General features: G+C 37.1%; 1 protein-coding gene across 1 annotated transcript in view; it reads left to right on the top strand.

The window, feature by feature from the left end:
* Positions 1-12,347, top strand: part of LOC141457603 (uncharacterized) — a gene marked incomplete at its 3' end in the record, with an annotated part of 667,626 nt that extends 655,279 nt beyond the window's left edge. Inside the window, exons 5-6 of the mRNA XM_074134809.1 lie at positions 6,247-6,487; positions 12,183-12,347. Of these exons, the coding sequence (XP_073990910.1) occupies positions 6,247-6,487; positions 12,183-12,347 (406 nt within the window). The remainder of the gene's footprint in view (positions 1-6,246; positions 6,488-12,182) is intronic.
* Positions 12,348-12,668: the final 321 nt, after the last annotated feature.

Below are 12,668 nucleotides of genomic sequence, written 5' to 3'. Positions count from 1 at the left end.
ATTTTTTATTAAGGTAGATAATCTAATTATCAATGATGTTATCTTCTCTTGGGATGATACTATGGGACTCTCTTATGAAGAGGAATTGGGGGCAGCTAAATTAAAAGAGATTGTGGGTCATGACTTCTCTGAGTTCATCCACGGACTTCTGCAGGAACCCCCTCGCCGCAGAGCCAACCTTCCTACATCTCCAGGGCACCAACAGTCTTCATCTAGAAGAAATATTTGAGAATTATCCGTCTGCCGGCAAAATACGAATTCAATAGCGACTCATGGTAATCAGTATAAATTAAATTCTATCAACTTGCTATCCTATAATATTGCAGGCATTAATAATAAGATAGGAGATTTTTTGTTTATTTCTTTTATTAAATCTTATGAAATTTTCTTTCTTTTTGAGACTCTTGTAATAGATAATGGTAATTGTTCTGCTTATTTTGATAAATATCTTTCTGAATTTAACATTAATTGGATTGCGGCATCAAAACTACATAAATATGAGAGGCCTAGTGGAGGTGCTTTGTACGGTATTAAAAAGAAACTAAAACAGAAATTTAAATTTATAAAAATTGGGGACTCAATATTGGTTTCGTGTGCTGAAAGTGGTACTTCTGAGTCATTCCTATTTATTTAAACTGCTCCTGTTGGGAGGAACAATTTAATGGCTTTATCGATTTAATTTCAGAAAAATCTGAGGTTGATTTCATTGTAACAGGTGACATGAACGCTAGAATTGGTTTGCTTCAACAATTAAATACTGAGTTACCTATTGATACGGGGAAACCCGATTTTACCCGATGTTCTAAAGACAGTTTGGTTAACTCAAGAGGAAAAAAATTCATTGACATATGTGATGAGCACGGCCTAATTGTATTGAACGGTCGTTCCAAAAGTGATGCTGAAGGCCACTTTACTTATATAGGAGCTCGTGGCAGCTCAGTTATCGATTTTTGTTGTGTGTCGTGGAATATCCTGCCCAACATAATAGATTCCTCAATAAAAAGTGGGACATTCTCTGACCACCTTCCAATAACTTTCTCTTTAAAATCAATTGATGTGGACGAAGAAATTTTTCCTTTGCTCCCTCAAATAAGGTGGAGTAGTGATAATAAGCTTTTTTATCAGGAGTTGCTTGTCAAAGAGGTTCAGCAGTTTGGACAGTACGACCTTGAGGATGCAATATATCCGATGATTGAGAGTATTAGGAGGGCGGCTTTTTGGCATCACGACCACCTTAGTAAAAAAAACAGGCATTTAAGCAACCATGGTACGATTGGGACTGTCACAAAACAATAAAAATCGCGAAGGTTGTTAAATTTTTGCCGTAAGAGTTCATCGCAAGTTGTTAAAAGAGTTATTTGGAGGCGAATAGTAGCTATAAAGAATTAACAACTTCAAAGAATATTATAGAAACTTGCAAGAAAAATTTAAAAAGGTTAGACTAGGTAAAGAGTTTTGGGATATATTGAATGTTTTTAGAAGCTCTAAACGCATGGTCGATAGCGGTATTCTTGTGGGTGAATGGGTTCAACATTTTGGAGAGTTGTTATGTCGTCTCGTGCCACTTAAGCATTGAATTATTATGCTCCCCCGTTAAGGGGTTATAGGCAGTCAGAAATTTGAAAAAAATCGATTTTTTTTTTATATTAAAGTATAGTATCTCAGGAATGTTGCCCTAAAATTTCAAGTCGATCCGAGCAAAATTGTAAGAGTGAAAGTGTTTACAAGCCCCGACCGTTCGAATAAACATCGCTGAGCATAGAGCGCAACTTGCTACGCGGGAGGCAAGAATCCTACGCAGACAGCAGAAATCGGAAAACTTGGGACATTTTGGAAGACATGGAGGACTTATTTTATGGGCCTGGAATCGATGACACTGTGTAAGTTGAAAAAAAAATTTATCCAGGTTTTATTCGCGAACCTTTAACCGCTGAAAACTTTAAACGCGTTTTTCTCAAAACTACGTTTTCAAAGTCGGTGGACACGATATCTCAAAATCTACGCACCGATCTTTTTGAAATTTTACGTATTTCTTTTACACATATTAAAATCGTACTTGGACGAAGGATTTTTTTTTTAATGAATAGAACTTGTTTTACAAACATAAAATGGTCAATTTTTTTAGTGAAAATCGTGACTCAAACTTTAAAGTTGTCCCAAAAATTAAAAATTCAATTTTTTTCTAAATCCTTTGGCCAAGTACGAGATAAAGTCATCTACTAACGAAATCTTTTCGAAATTGTGATTTCAGATGATCCAGTCTCAAGATATCATGTCCACGAGAGGGTTGCATTTTTTTGACGTGTTGCATTAAAATATTCGCCATTAGTACAATTATTATTAATTTGTAACGAAAAAATTACAATAACTTCTTTAAACATAGATTGATATGACGCAAAAGTTCCCGAATAAAAAAGTAAACACGTTTTTCCCCCCAAAAAATTTGAAAAAATGTCTTTTTTGCGCTTCTGACTGCCTATAACCCCATAAATAGCTCTTCCTATATGGATTGCGCTTTTGTAATGGATGATTTGAATATGGTTTTAGAGAAATCAAAATCCAATAAGGCGCCTGAAGTAGATAGGGTGAGCTACGAGTTTTTTAAGAACGCGCCATTAGAGTACCTCGAACAGCTTCTCTTTATCTTTAACGAAATTTATTCTACAGGCCAGATTCCTTCCAGCTTCAAAGAATTTCTTATTTTTCCAGTATATAAAAAAGGAGACATATCTGATGGGAAAAATTACCGAGGTTTATTTTTTTTTAATTATGTGAGTAAACTGTTCTCAGGTCTTCTTTTAAACAGATTGAAATTATTTGTTAATGCAAATAAGGTTCTGAAAGAGTGCCAGGCTGGTTTTCGAAAAGGCTATTCCACAGCTGACTGCATATTTGTTCCATATAATTTAATTAAAAAGCGTTTGCATCACAGAACGAAACTTTATGCTCTGTTCGTGGACCTAAAGGCTGCCTTCGATACAGTTGATCGTGAAGCCCTGTACTTAAAGTTATATAATGCTGGGATCTCTTCAAGATTTATAACAACTTTGAAAAATATGTTTAGTGGAACTATGTCTTCGGTTTGGACCCCATTTGGCAAAACTGAACCATTTTTAGTAGCTAGTGGATTGCGGCAAGGTTATTTACTTAGTCCCCTTCTTTTTGCATGGTGTGTAAATGATCTAGAGGATGCATTTGAAAAAGGGATGCAAGTGGGAACCCAATTAATTAAGGTTATCTTATACGCAGATGACATAGTAATCATGGCTGAGAATCCAGTTGCTCTACAGAAAAATATTTTTAAACTAGAGGGATACTGTGAGAGGTGGAACCTAAGTGTAAATCTCAATAAGACCAAAGTAATTGTATTTCGTAATGGGGTAAACTTGGAGCCAGAGAGCGTTGGACGTACAGGTCTCAGGAGATAGAGGTTGTAAACAGATATGTTTATTTAGGGATGCTGCTAACCCCCCAATTGTCCTTGAAGCCACACTTCTTGGAAAAATCATCTTCTGCAAGGCACGCAATTAATTATGTATGAAAACGAGCTTTAATGCAACTCAAATAACTTTGAAAGCGAAATTACAAATATTTAATGCTGCTTCGCGATCCATACTGTGTTATGCAGCCCAAGTGTGGGGAACCCAGCAATCTCAAGAAATAGAAAGAGTCTTATGGTTTTTCATAAAAAAGTTGTTTGCTTTGCCAAATTTTACGCCATCTTATATTCTCCTAGAAACTGGTCTGGAACCTATTTTTTTCTATACTTTGGTTTTAAATAGTTGTTACTTACACAAAGTGTTAAATATGGACCAATTAAGATTTCCTCGTGTGGTTGCGGAAGAGGTTTTGAGATTGGGCATATCATCAAGATTTTTTTCATCAAATTCATAATAGGTGTCATTAATATAAAACCTTGCCTTGGACAAATTGCACAGTCTTAATTGCACTCCTTAATTATTATAAGAGACTCCTTTTGTTGGCGAAAACTGTACCTAATTATGTTATAAGGTTGGAGACTGGTACAATTCATATAATAGGTGACCAATTTTTTTACAATGAAAAGGAGGACAAAAAAATTTAAGAAAAAAGTACAACTTAAATAAGTTAAACATTTTATTAATTCAATAATTTACAATTTATGCTTACTATATTTATTTAATTAAACTAATATTTTTCCATTGAAAGGATATTTTTTGTCGATATATCATTTTTTAACAGTATATTGGAAATTTCGGAGCAAGAAATATCCTTCATACAGTAAGTGCTGCAGTTAGAGTATCAACATTCAATCTTGATTTCTCACTTAGCCAAAAATCATTACCCATTGAAAAAATTCTTTCAACTGCTGCATTTGTTCCAGGGCAGCACAACGTAAATTCAACAGGAATAACTAAATTTTCATATGGAATGTGTTCATTTTTGAAATGGTTAAATATTTGCACCCTTCTTTTATCAATTTCAACATGTTGATTTTCCCTTTGTTCTAATTTATCAGAATTTAAATATATATTCAGTCTTTAATTTCTTCAAACAGACAATTGTCATCGATTTTAATATCAGGCATTTCTTTCGATAAAAACTCAACACAATTTTCAATATCTGCCCATTTTACTTGCGATGAAGACTTACTTCTGTAGCTGAAATGTGTTCACCTTCAATCTTTTGAATCGTTTTGTGGAAAATAGACGCCTGATTATGTACAAAATGCATTAATATCTCCGATAATTCATAATTGAAAAAAGATTCCAGAATTTTTGGACATTTTCTAAACTTAAAAAATATGAACAGAGAGGCTCAAATAATTGTAAAACACGCTCTATAGCAGGTGTTAGAGCGAGCCATCTAACTTTTGAATTACCTAAAAGTTTTTTGTATTCAACATTTGCTTCTTCACAAAATTGTTTTAAAGTAGCCACACGAACAGTAAAACGACTAAAATACAAATAAATTGTCGTTATTATTACTTCTACATCAATTGGCATGGCACACGACACTGTGTTGATTGCAAGAGTATGAAAATTTGCCACATATATTGTTTATTTGTCCAGCGCATCACTCAATTAGACAGAAATATTTAGTAAGAGGTTCTTTTTGTATATACTCTCTGTTAGGTTCAAATGATGAATTTATTATGAATTATGTTTTTATTTATTTAAAAGAATGTCTGAGAAGTAGAGCCTAACTTTATTGACTTCATTGATTTAATTGTAATTTGCTTATTTAATCCCAATTTTATGTAATCTTACAGTTTATTAAGTTTCATTTATATTTTTTATTGGCATTTATTTATTGTTTCTTTTTTTTTACTTATTCTGTTTTTGGTAGAATTAGTTTTCTTGAGTATTCATTTGCTCAACTCTTTGTTTGTGATTCACAAAACGAATAAATAAATAAAGCCAGTTGAAAATTGTATTTCAGTGTGTCATCTAAGTAACTTCAGTATTAATTATTTTCATTTTAATTTGCTTAAATTTTTTGGGGTAAGGCGGAATCACTTTTTTTTAAAATTGGGATTTTAATCAACTCGTTCCACCATCGGATTCGTTCCAGTGGACCTAGCCGCTGAAATAGCCCATCACTACAGCTGCTGTCTAAGCCACAACTGTATTTTTGTGCTCTGTGCTTCCTACCAATCCACGTTGATTCTAGCATCAGATACTTCACTTCGCTGGTAACTGTTGGTCTTCAGAGGCATATTTATTTGCTGCTCATCCAGAGACGTCCCCTACTATTCTACACTCCGTGGCCCGCTTAAGGTGCCCAAAGTGCCTTACCATCCTTACGCTTTTCTTGGTGCAACGCCATTCTCCTTCTACGCTTCACACATCCATACATTCACAGACAAACACCTACACCTTCACAATTTCCGCTTCTTGGCAATATTAATATCTATCTGGCTCTGCGTTTTAGGATCTCCACTTTCTTAATATATTTTTTTTATTTAATTGTTATTGTCTGCAGGACCACGCTCCGCCCCACTTCCGCTTTCGCGAGGCACGCATTGAGCCCTACCTAACGCTCTGCCCCTGCCTACGCGTTCACAATCATTACGAACATAAATATCGAATTTTTACCATGTAATAACTGATTTTTACTTGTTTATTTTGAAACGGAAAAGTCATCAAAGTACTTTATAAATTTCTACTACTTCGAAATCATTTGAGTTAGATACTTTTCATTAAATACAAAAGCATTTGCGTCTTTTACCCTATAATCCTTCAATGGCAATTTCTCTGTTTTCAGGACAGGGTGGTATGGTTATGTCCCAATCACTACTTGTATATGAACGATCCAAACCTTAAATTGTTTTTGAAGGAAAATAAATGTAAAGTAGTGAGTGGCATAACTGAAGCTAAAAAAATGAGATTAGATAGTGATGAAAGTATTGATGGCGTAAAGATTCCTGAACTGGAAGGCTATTGCCCAATATGCATGGCAACCAACCGTTACTTCAGGTCTGGTAATTTTGATTACAGCTGTACTAGTACGAATTATATCAGGCAAAACCAAAATTATTTTTACTAAAAAAATTGTTTTATCTTCAAAAATGAAAAGAATTATAAACATAAGAAAAGAAAACAATGCAGTATAATGTTGATTTTAATAAACATTATATTGAATATCAAACTGCTCATAAAAAAAAAAAAAAATCGCTAGCGCCAACTACTAGATATAAAAGAAATTATTTAGGTTTCAATGATGGCAAAAAAAAACCTTTGACGTCTGCTTATGGTATTCTTTACAATGTCTGGAAATATAGATTATCCAACTAATCTATTTAAACCATCTTCTCTATCAATTTTATCTATTTAATTTTTAACCAATCTATCTAATCTTCTAATCTATTTTATCTGCCTATCTAACTAATCTCTCTAATTTATCAAATATTTCTAATCTATACCATTTGGATGTTATTAACGACCTAAAAGGTATTAATTTTGTACCACGAAGGGGGAAGTGGATAGCCACTTCTTCAGGGTGCTTGGCGTTTCTGCGGGTGTCCCAGCCTAACAATATGAACAGGAGCAACATGTACTGTTACATCCCAATACATTTACACAGTACACATAGGGCATAGTCATCTGTTCAAGGAAAGTAAAGAAAAAATAAAACTATATTTACATAAGAATACTAGTTTTTAGTATAGCTGTACGGTTTTGGTAATAATAATTAAAGTTGGAGAACAAAATACAATATATAAAATTAATAGTTAAATTCACTAACTAAATACCACCTATAACGCATTGCACATTTAACAAAATTAATTAGAGCTTGTTACTAATTTCAAATTAGTATATCATTTAAGGGTAAAAAAAATGGCGGTATAGAAGTTGTTCGTGGTTGTGGTGATTGTTTTAATAGTGGCTACCTGAGGCCCAGGAAATTTGGATTTCATTTTTGTAGGGGTATTGGGATTCCTAAAGATTGTAATTATTTGTGTTTATTTTGTTGAGTTCGGTGCTGCCTGGGAAATCAATTAAATCATATGGGAATGGTTTTTTTTTTTTTTAAAAAAAAAAAAGGGTCACCTGGATAGAAAAGAAAAAAAAAAATAACTACAAAAAAAAAAAGAGACAGTTGAGTTTTGGTGACAGGAGCGACAAGTTGTGTGTGGCCACACAGAGGAAAATCTGGTTTTGGGCTAGACGAGAGCAAGGTTGAGGTGGAAAGAGCGAGCGGAGTACTTTGGCAAGAAAAGATTGGGTGATCGCCTTACTCCTCAATTCCTTCCATCGGGGGACACCTCAAGAAATTCCTGAAAGGGGCTGGCGAAGGACAGGCTGTCAGCTCGAAGAGAGAAGGAGCATCAGAAGTAACACCTTTCCTTTGATTTATTTATTTTTGTTGTGAGTGAACTTTTGGGAACGTTGAATATCCGATTACTTTAATTATTATTATTTTTTTTTGTGTTCAGCCTTGTAATTGTTTAATACAAGCCATACTTGGTATATCAATTTTCTTTTGTTTTCTTTTGGGTTTCGTCGTATACCCCACAGCCAGAAGTAAAAACGGCGTGGCGCTCAACCTTTTTTTGTTTTCGCCTTTTTTTTCCTCGACCCACCCCCTTCTCCACTGATAGCTGGCGAGCCCGAACACATTGCGTTCTCGCCTTAGAGAGAGCGTAACATGCTCTCCAATCACTACTAGATTCAATTCTTCACGCCACTCATCCTTTCGGTTACATTTTCGGAGTTGTCTCTGTCTTCTTCTATGGCGCCTACGTCTGTCGACTACGCGAGGCACTCTTCAGCTCAATAATCTCTTCTGCTCAGAGACACTTCTCTTTTAAATGGCTGGCAGATTAGGAATCTAGGCTGGATTTCTGAGTTGCCAAGACTTCTCTTTGCTGGTATTCCGCTCGTGAAACATTCCATTTCATCTTGATTTATGGGTCCTCTCATTTCCGCCACGGCCATTTCTCCGTCCACACCCCTACCGGCCTCACACGCCTCTCCATATCAATACTAATACTTAGGCTTTTGCTCCATACGCTTATTCAAATAGTTTTGGAGCCAATCAAGGTGATTGATATGAGAATGGAGTCTAGTAGTTATTCTTCATTAATCCTCTATGCGCTCTCGACGACGTCTCGGCCGTAGATTGACTCTTAACTTCCCAAGGAATGTGGTTAGATTCCTGTTCGCTCTCTTGCCCACGTAACAAATAAGGAGACCTTGGTGGTTCTGTTGGACCCCACTGCCCGGATGTTGGGTGCCACGATGAATCTGCTTCTACCACCGTGGACTCGGGACTCTCGGAAGCGTCCTCCCCACCCTCTTCCCCCGCCCACTCGGTGTGGATGGTGCTAAGGAAACTCTGGGAGGGATTTCACTCAAGTCTTCTCTCAGCCCTTGCTCATTATTCGCCTGAGGAGTACTGCCTGAGGTAGCCGTTTCCTCCGAAACTCCTGAGGGGTGAACCGCGCCAATTGCTCGCTCCCTATCATAGTATCCTCTGGTTTCATAGGCAGGTTTGAAGCGGTTGGCATGCACCACATACCGACCCCCTGAACTCAAAGCCAATTCATAGTCGTAGGGAGAGATTTTTGCACTTATGTCATATGGTCTCGACCAAGGTTTATAAATTTTTTTCGCCTGACCTTGTGGTACGGCCGGCTCCAATAAATACGCGGTCCTTCTTCCCCGTCGGGCTTTAGTCACAATTTCTTTGGGCTGGGCAAAGGCCGCGGAGAGCCTCTCCTTTAATTGCGTCACATACTCCTCCACCGATGCTGCCCGTTGCTGCCTCGTGTATGGGAAATCAAACGGCATTTCAAAGTCTCGCCCATATAACAGATAATGAGGAGTAAACCCTGTTGATGAATGAACAGTGGAGCGGTACTCCATCACAACAAGTGGCACCCATCGATCCCAATTCCTGCCATCTTTTCTAACAAAGTGGGAGAGATATTCGACGAGTGTCCGATGCATATGCTCCACTATTCCATTGCTCTGGGAATGGTAGGTGGTGGTCTGTAGCTTCTTTATGTGCAGCATGTGGCAGACTGCTTTAAACAAATTGGATAGGAAATTTGTACCTCTATCAGTCAGAACCTGACGAGGAGCCCCATGTCTCAGAATAATATTATGGACAAACGCCCGAGCCGTCTATTCAGCCGTTTGCGTTCTCATCGGGACCACCTCTGCGGTACCGAGTGAAATGATCGACCATAGTAAGGACCTAGCGGTTTCCCATGCTACTTAGAGGGCACTCCACTACGTCCAGGGAGACCAACTCGAAGGGGTAAGTAGCTCCATCTACTCGGCCCAGTGTTACTGCTAATCCACTTGGTATCTTACGTTCATTACATGAGTGGCAACTTTTGACGTTCAGCTCAACATCTCTAGCCATCTCGGGCCAAAAAAAATTCTCCTTGATACGAGTTAAAGTCCTCTCTATACCGGGATAGCCGGACTAGGGGGCGTCATGATGGGCGTTGATTATATGAATTCGCTGTTTGGCTGGTACCATTATCCTCCACTGGGTTTTCTGGGCTTTACCATCTGTCCAGTATAACCACCCGGATTCGTGAACATATGTTTTCTCTGGCCAGGACTTCCTAGTTTGGCTACACCAGCGATCTTTGGATTGCTCTTTCCCGAACCGGTCGCTTTCCCCCGTGCCCCACCATATTTCGTTTACCGACTCTGGCTCGAAAGCAGAAGCGACTCTTCAGCTCAACCAGTCAGCGTTAAGGTGTTTAATCCCGGGCATATGTTCTACGTCATACACAAACTCGGATAATCTTAGAGACCACCGTATCGATTTCGCGGAAGGGTCTTTCAGGCTCAGCATCCACTACAAAGCAGCATGGTCTGTGACGAGTTTGAATTTTTGACCTAAAAGATAACAGCGAATTGTGTTGTGGCCCAGACCACTGCTAGCAGTTCTCTTTCAATGGTGGAATACTTTTGCTCAGCTGGAGTTAGTTGACGGCTAGCATACGCCACTGGTCTTTCTTGCCCTTTACATAGATGGGAGAGAACTGCTCCTAACGCTATCCCCGAAGCGTCAGTCGCTAATATAAAGCTGTCTCTAAAATCTGGATATACTAGTACTGACGAGGAGCAAAGTGCTCTTTTCAAAACCTCAAACGCAGACTGCTCCTCTTTGCCTCCTTAAGTAATGAGGTAAGTGGTTGAGCAAGGTCCGCAAACCCCTTTATAAAGCGGCGGTTATACCCCGCAAGACCCAAAAAAACTCTTTACCTCTTTTGCCGAGGTAGGAGTAGGATAAGAGTTGATGGCCACCAATTTGCTAGGATCTGGTTTTCCGCCTTCAGAAGATACAATATGTCCCAAGTACTGCACCTCTTGCTGTGCGAAAGCACACTTCCCTAGATTAGCTTTAAGAGATGCAATGCATTACCCAATCGGCGACGGTGTTCTTCGAGGGAGGGGCTGCAGATAATTATATCGTCCGTGTAGACCAGACACTCCTCCCCTTTGATTTCCGCCAATAATTGGTCCATTAAACGTTGAAACGTCGCTGGCGCGTTAACCAGACCAAAAGCCATCCGTTTATACTCAAAATGGCCGGAGTTGGTTGTGTAGTTGCCTAGTGTTCACTTCGTGCTCTGTGAATAAATTGTTTTTTGAAGTGTTTTTTTAGTGGTTATTGTTTCGTTTTTTGCATGCAGAAAGATAAACGGACGTTCTACATTTTTGTGAATTTTCTTTGATTTTTATCGAACAGTTTTAAAGATATTTGCGTATGAACAATTAATCAAGGTCATTTGAACTATAATATGTTTAGCCAAATTCAATACTTGATAACCTGGAGGGGATTATTATAAATAAATTGGTAAATATTTATATTAGTTTGTACTTTTTGAACTTAAAAAGAGGCGTGTTCTTTACTGTGCTGTAGTGGGGATATATCCCTGTCTCTCTCGCTTCGACACTCCAACTGGATCGTCTGCAGCCAGCCCAATGTCTGAGGAGTAGTAATTGGTTAAAATAAAATTTTACGTACATTTACAATAAAATTTACATGCATTTACAATAATTAACAATACGTCCATCATTAATTTTTTATTATTTTTGATACTTTCTTGCTTATTAAGTAACAAGAGATGGCGGAAGGTTTTAAAGATATTATGAATAAATTAGACGAAATAAAAAATGATATGAATAAACAAATATAGAGTTTGGATCTGAAAGTTAGTAATTTTCAAGAGCAATTAAATGTGTTTGTTAACAAAATAATAGTTTGGAGGCTGAAAATAAAGAGTTAAATAACGAATTTAAAATATCAAAAGCTTTCATTTGGGGATTGCGGAGAGAAAATAAGGCAAATTATCTGATACTCTATAATGTACCAAATATTAATGATTCCACTTCTCAAGAACTTGAAACGAAGATTATGATCTTTCTTCAGAATGTTTTAAAGGCAAATGTTAGTCTACAAGATATTGTTCAAATCAGAAAAAATTGGGCGGAAGGAGGCACAAAGACCTGTTTTAGTTAGGTTCGTTGCTTATCGAAAGAAGATGGAGGTGTTAAAACAATCTGGTAATTTGAAAGGAACCAAAATCAACATTTCCCAAGATTATTTGTACGAGGTTAGACAAGTGAGAAAACAACTGCTGCCGTATCTGTATAAAGCTAGAAGTATGAACTGCAGAGCGTTTCTGAGATACGATAAATTAATTATCAACAATGAATTGTACTTTTTAGAACAACTTAAACAGCTGGAATTTGATGTTTTATTGTCTGGTACTACGTCAGCTACTTCCGAAGTTGATGAATCGGATAAAGAAAAAGAGACGAAGAAGAAAGTAGAAAAAGCTAGGACTGTACTGCATCGTTCTGCCAAGGACAAAAAGAGAGGCGAATCCAGAAGTGAGCCTTCATTAAAGTGGTTAGAAAAAAATAATGATGTTCTTTAGATTACAACAGATGTTAATTATGAATTTATTACATGGGATCCGAATATGGCATTAAAATATACAGATAGTATGTTGTCAAATAGTAATTTAGCCTTTGATTTTAGTGCTAAAACGATAAATGATGTTAATTCAAATTTGATTTTTGCTATTAAGGGAACAGCTAAATGTCTGAACATGGTTAAGAATAAGGTAGTAAGGTCTCCTACTTTTGTCAATAGAATGAGAATAAAAAATCCCTGGTTTGATTATGATTGTGTTAAGTCAAAGAGAAAAG

The sequence above is a fragment of the Rhodnius prolixus genome, unplaced genomic scaffold (genome assembly GCF_049639745.1).
Source record: "Rhodnius prolixus isolate KJV_2025 unplaced genomic scaffold, Rpr scaffold_34, whole genome shotgun sequence".
NCBI classification, from domain to species: Eukaryota; Metazoa; Arthropoda; class Insecta; order Hemiptera; family Reduviidae; genus Rhodnius; species Rhodnius prolixus.
The sequence above is the reverse complement of the archived record's forward strand: the minus strand, read 5'-3'. Positions and strand labels throughout refer to the sequence as shown.